Source organism: Cibotium barometz, chromosome 10, assembly GCF_041138505.1.
Source record: "Cibotium barometz isolate CiBa-2024 chromosome 10, ASM4113850v1, whole genome shotgun sequence".
Classification (NCBI taxonomy): Eukaryota; Viridiplantae; Streptophyta; class Polypodiopsida; order Cyatheales; family Cibotiaceae; genus Cibotium; species Cibotium barometz.
The window spans coordinates 37,120,605-37,127,101 of NC_141055.1; the positions used below are offsets into that span (position 1 = coordinate 37,120,605).

General features: G+C 41.1%; 1 protein-coding gene across 1 annotated transcript; it reads left to right on the top strand.

The window, feature by feature from the left end:
• Nucleotides 1-1,185: 1,185 nt before the first annotated feature.
• LOC147634859 (zinc finger A20 and AN1 domain-containing stress-associated protein 6-like) lies at nt 1,186-2,477 on the top strand. Its single transcript, XM_086803425.1, has one exon. The coding sequence runs from the start codon at nt 1,310-1,312 to the stop codon at nt 1,838-1,840; it is 531 nt and encodes a 176-aa protein (XP_086659551.1). The 5' UTR covers nt 1,186-1,309; the 3' UTR covers nt 1,841-2,477.
• Nucleotides 2,478-6,497: the final 4,020 nt, after the last annotated feature.

The following is a 6,497-nucleotide window of genomic DNA, read 5'->3' on the forward strand; positions in this document are numbered from 1 at the left end:
TTGATTTGATACGAAAGTATTTTCCCTTTTTTATGCAAGTGGAGATTATTTTGGCTATGATGTTTACAATAGAGAGTTAAGAAAATGGAAATTTGTTTGTTGTAGTAGGCGAAGAGGCAAAGCACTTACTTGAAAGGTGAGAGAGTTGCAAACAAAAGGAGTTTTATATATGCAAGAAAATATTGGTCTTATGGTGTCAAATATGGATAATATGTGTAGTGTGCTAAGTTGTTCTCTCGATGAGAAAAGCATCAAGAAAAAGAAATAGTTTCATTTAGACATTAGGATTGAGGGGCCAATATTGGGCCCTCCATGATTCAACTTCAATGTTGATTAGGTAAACTTGTTTTATCCCTTGCATATTATTTCATTGAGGCTTCTTTCAAGGGGCCTTTTCTTAAAGGAAAGCTTAAGAAAGCCATTAGAAAATGGGGTAGACATTACTTTATTCATCATCCTCCTCTCTAGCTCAAAAAGGTAAACCAAAGAGATTACTTTATGCATCCTCCTCCTCTCTGTCCCTTGCATATGATGTCATTAAGGTTTCTTTCAAGGGGCATTTTCTTAAAGGAAAGCTTACGAAAGCCATTAGAATATGGGCTCTGCAACCCCCTAGGCCCTTGTTTTGCAACATCACTTTTGCAATGTGCAATGTGTTCTTCTAGTGTTTTACCCTCCTTTCACCTACCTGTTTCCTCTTTTCTATACCTAAAGGCATGATGATAAACTCATATAATTCGGCATTTCATGTTACAATATACCACATAACTTTCTTGGCGATCCCTTGCACATTATTACAAGTTACACTCAAATACATGGGCATCTCATGCTACAATATACCACATAAATTTCTTGGTGATCCCTCCAAACCTTTCAAACTATGTAGTTTTTACACCACAAGTTCCAAAAATCTAGATTAATCTATTGGACAACATAGAGAGGCACCTATGCATATACTATGAGAGGAGAGACCAAGCAAGTGTGGCATTATTTTGCTTCTTACGCTAGTGTATGCAAAGTCTAACAGGCATATTAAAATAGTGGGGAGAAAATGTCTTTGGTTAGCTAGAGAGGAGGAGGATGAATAAAGTAATGTGTAGGGAGGTGGTGACGTGGAGTACGAATCTAAAAATGTGTGTGGAGGGTTGATAAAAAACGGTGGTTGTCTTTCTTCTCCCCATGCGGCACGTTTGCGTTTCGTCATTGTGGTGGGAAGCAGCACCGCCACAGCATTTCTGTCACAGGCACCTGAAGCTTCAGATTCTTCTGTTCCTTCTTCCTCCCCTCTCTTGCGAATTTCACCATAGCCATGGCTCAGGAGAGCTGGAAATTAGAGCCAGACGAAACCCCTTGCACCACCCCCGCCGCTCCTTCGCTTTGTTCCAACAATTGTGGCTTCTTTGGCTCCTCAGCAACCATGAACCTGTGCTCATCATGTTATGAAGACGCAGTTTCTCTCAAATCCAACGCTCCTACACCTTCCCCGGTTCTTGAGAAGCAGCCTCTACCAGACCCAGAAGAATTACTAGCTTCACCGCCTCCTCCTCCTCCTCCTCCTCCTCCTCCTCCTCCTCCTCCTTCTTTAACCTGTGCTGATCCCCCTTGCAAAGAGGGCTTGTTGGGTGGAGATCTGAAGGCGACAGCCCAGCCACTGCGTTGCTTTGCTTGCCACAAGAGAGTGGGTCTGAGGGGTTTCAAGTGCCGTTGCGCCGGCGTCTTCTGCTCCCTCCATCGCTACTCCGACAAGCACACCTGCTCTTTTGACCACAAGGCGGCCGCCCGCGCCTCCATCGCCAAGGCCAACCCCATTGTCAAAGCAGAAAAGCTCGAGAAAATCTAGACAATAAAATCCTGTGGTGAGGTCAATGTGTGTGTTAATCTCCTCGGTGCCTTTGTGCCATCCTCGCAAGTTGGTACCTTGTATGCTTTTCATCGTTTTTTATCATGGATCCCAAGCTCCCATTCACCTCTCTATTCAAGATCATGTGGTGGGAGAGGTGTGTGCTACCAATGCGGGGTATGTGTGTGTGCATGTCCTTCTTTTTAAACCTCTATACCTATGTGTGCTCCTTCATCATTCGTTAGAATATTGTCTTCACCTTCACTTAGCTACTTGCTTCTGAAGCTCTCCAAAGAATGTATTTGCCGTCATCTCCTCATGCCAACGTCACAATCTCATTCTCAAGCTTCAAGAAGATTAAATGTACCTTACTAATGTCCTATCTTCACACCCTTGATAATGTGAGGTGTTCATGGCTCAACAAAGATGTAAGATAGTTGTTTGTATGATCTATGCAACACCATCACAACCACACAACATGAAGATTTTCATCGAAATTGTGTATTATCCATGGAGTTCCATGGAGTAACATGGATTTTAAATCTCTTCAAAGCAATCACATGGTGTGCATGCATTCAAACTCCACATTTTAGGAGTTCACAAGAAAACATGGATTTTAAATCTCTTCAAAGCAATCACATGGTGTGCATGCATTCAAACTCCACATTCTAGGAGTTCTTACAATAAAACATCATATTTTTTAGCATTGGGTGTCAAGGTAGATGGGTATGTGAAAATTTTCTACTCAAGGTTGTGAGTATATATTGGAGTTGCTCTGAGTATATATTGGAGTTGCTTATTTAGTTGTTGCAAAACTACAATGTTTTAAGCATGTCAACATTTAGATAAAGTTACATTTATCATTGTGTAATCATGTGTATGTTTAATTATTTTGTCTTAGAATTTTGTGTATGTAAATACTTCATTCTTAGAAATTTGAAATTTTTCCCACAAGGACATCAATGTAGGTCCATACAAGGTAGGTGCAATGCCACGCCACGGACAATAAAGATATATGACACATACGGTGGTTTATTATGCATAGTATATTATGTATGGTTATGTCATGTGTTATGATTCACATGTCGTAGCATTAGCACATAGTGTGGAAAGTTTGTACTCTCTCTCATGGAACAAATTGTTTTCCTATAGTTTGAGAATCTCATGCATCATGCCTCCATTTGTGTCACGTGTTGAAATTTGAGCATTGTGATGAGCTATGGTGGATCAAACACTAGAATCAACATCATTAACAAAGTGATTAGTAAGTAATTAAGATGTAATTAGTGGATAATTAATAAATAGATTAATGTAGGCATGGATACTCAAAAACCAGCAAATTCTCATTAGGGCAATGCCTCAATTTATAGAGCTTACATCAAGCATCAAATCCCATTGATTTCTCCATGATTCACTCCACCTCTTTTCCCTGATTCTCTCCACCTCTTCACTTTTCCCAGAATATCTCCACACTTTCCAGAATATCTCCACACTTCCTAAATCTTCTCATGCTACCCTTTATTCTCTCCCAGTAGATTCTTCTCACCTTTTCACAAGTTCTTTCACATTTACTCATTCTCTTTTACAGCCTCTAAACCAAGGGCTTGTTCCCGCACACACCCTATTCACTTGTATTTTCAACACCTCTGTGCGCTTTTGTCGCACAGGTCGTAGCTGGGGACTTGCCGGACACCGTATGCGAGCCACGAATGGCTGCAAGCATACAACCAGGGAAGGAAGCTCAAACAGAATGCAAAGGTTGTGTCACTCACCGCTCAACCACCGCCTTGAAGGATTCCCGCGTCGCAGTGAAGAAGGAGCCGCCGTCGTCGCTCTACCGCCTCTCCGCCGCCGTGCCGCTACACAGTGCTCGATCGCTCTCTCACTCTCTCTCTCTCTCTCAGAAGGAAACCAAAGAGATAAGGCAAGAGCACTCTTGTATTCACAACACATGAGAATGAGGATTTTAGGGTTACATTTGACTCTTATAGGTGACTTGGCCGTTCACACTTGGGCGCCCATACATGGCCAGCCGATCCTAACCCTTATCCTACTGATATTCAAGGTGCGCCTCTCATCGGCGATCACCCAATCCCTTCATCCTTAACATATGGTACCGACAAGCCCGGCCCATGACTCAGAATATTTAAATTAATGACGTAAAACATAGTACGTCTCATTGTCCGTCATAGGTTAACATGCCCCCCTTCCTGATGTAGATTCCATCCTCGGAAGCTATGGTATGGTAAGCTCCATAGGGTTGTTGTGGTAGACCGTCTGCAAAACAGGGAAGTAGAGTGAAAGTATGCTAGAATTCAAAAGATATAAAGTGTATAAATTCAAGCATGTTAGACCACAATGGATGTTGCTATGAGAACTTAGTTTAAGGGTCACATGAATGAGCTAGTGTAGCAAATTAACAGGAGTTTAAAATTATTGAAAGTAAATCAAGAGTTAGCAAGGTGTCAAAGGTTAATCAAGGTTTATAACTGGCCTAAGTCAAGGAAAATAACCAAGCTTAATAAATAAACAGATGACCACACTGTGTCTACTCTAAGAACAAGTTAATACCACGAGCCTAGGGACACAAGAAATATCAGAGTTACAGGAGCCTTTTGCCTTTATTTTTTTTTAATGCACGTGACAATTTTTACACACAATGGCGACCTTCCTAAAGGAAAACTAACATCGATCCTGGTACCATGTTTAACACAAGGCATTATCCAGGAATCTATCAGCTCACTTTAGGCAAGGCTACCCCCTACCAACCAAGGCATCAGTCTGGAGTAGAATACTCCTCGCCTACCAAGTATCAATAAGGCGATAGGCCAACATTAAAGCACATCATAGACTTGTATTGCCATTTATTGTAGGCTTTTTTTTTAAAAAAAATCTATTTCTTTTGATCTTCGCTCCTGAACTATAATTTGTCTTGCATCCTTTCGACAAAGGGGTAAAAGCTATGTCCTAGAGGTCAACACACACATGGCCAGGTGTCAAACATTAAGATGGTTTGACCCTAGACCTAAGACAATCGTATTCCAAGGTTAACTAAAGACGTCATGCATTCTCAGGAATATATCCAATAAGGTTAACTAAAGACGTCATGCATTCTCAGGAATATATCCAATAAGGTTTAGCTTATTAATGATTTACACTAGCACGTCAAGCAACTTCAAAAACTAAGTAGTACATTGACAATTTCCATGTGGTCATGCATTATAGTTCATGCAATTAATTGAACAGAAAAAACGAAAGAGAGTGGGTATGGAAGAATTACACCTGTATTTTGGAGATCTCCTTGATTCGATGAGAGAAATGCCCGCAATTTGATGAGATATTTATGTATGAGCATTGCGGCTATCTCAGGACTTGAAAGCAAACCCACCTCAAACTTTTCAACCTGTACAATCAACTAACAAGCACTATACCTCGAGAGGCACATCAGTGTGAAAAATTAAAGACTCGTTTAAGGAATCCAAACTAGAAAAAACTAGAAAACACTAACCTACCTACCAGTCACCACACTACTACTGAGGATACGGTAAGAGGATGTTGTAGAGTCCTGGCTCTAGCCCTAAGGCTAAGCCTCTATCTGCATCATCCAAATAAATAAAGCCAACCTCAGTAGTGCCATGAGTTTCATCCGTCCATTCATCATTGTCAGATATTTCCTTTTCATTTTCCCATCCACATAAACTCATCAAGAATGTAACCATGCGAGGATAGTCATCTTGTGGAAAAGGAAAGCATTGGGCTATCGGGGATATTTCCTCTACTACGGAGTAGGGGTCAGTCATGGTCAATAGGCGAATTAGCCATTCTAATTCCTCAACATTTTCCTCTCTGGCTAGTACATCTATATGATCCCATTCAGTTTCAATTATAGGATAGCACATGTGAAATATCTCAGAAAGGTACAGATGATACCTCTCACCAAAGGTGGGAGTGGATGAAGTGTATGATGATCGTGCATCTGCCATATCTGCAAACACAGATATAGCATCAGTAGGTTTATGAAGATCAATCTAGTTCTTGATTGGATACGGATATTTCTCCTCTTTTTGTGCTCTTGCTCTTTTTACTATTTTTTGTTTATTTTTTGTTTATTTTTAAAAAAAATGTATGAAGCTATATATATACATCCCCTTGAATTTGGCAATTACATGGTCAGGGGAGAAGGTTAAGGAGGAAGCATTAGAATGTCGAGCGTGAGTACATGCTCCCCCTTTCCTTGGGTAGATCATATTTTCTGCAATGATGTTGCAGCCTCTTGGAACCAATTTGTCCAGCGGGTCATAGGTTGTGATGTGGGCAGATAGCTTTTTATGACCCTTGTGGCCACATCCAATTGTAGAGATGGTAGTGTACGCTCCCATTGACGAATGGAAGAAATGGTTTCCGACGATACTATTACAAGGGGAGACGTAGACTCATCGGTTTTTTGTTGGGTGTTGACACGAGTAGGTGTAGAGCATGTAGAAACTTCTATATGAGTGTGCCTGGCATGAGGAGCTAGAAGCTTCATGTGGCTCCCCTCTTCCTGAGCTAGGTGGTAATGATCTATATCATTTGGGAATCCAAACTAACTCTGGAAGAAGTGGTGCAGAGCACTCTGTTACCTTTCCCTTACCACGGTCTTGAATTGTCATTGGGG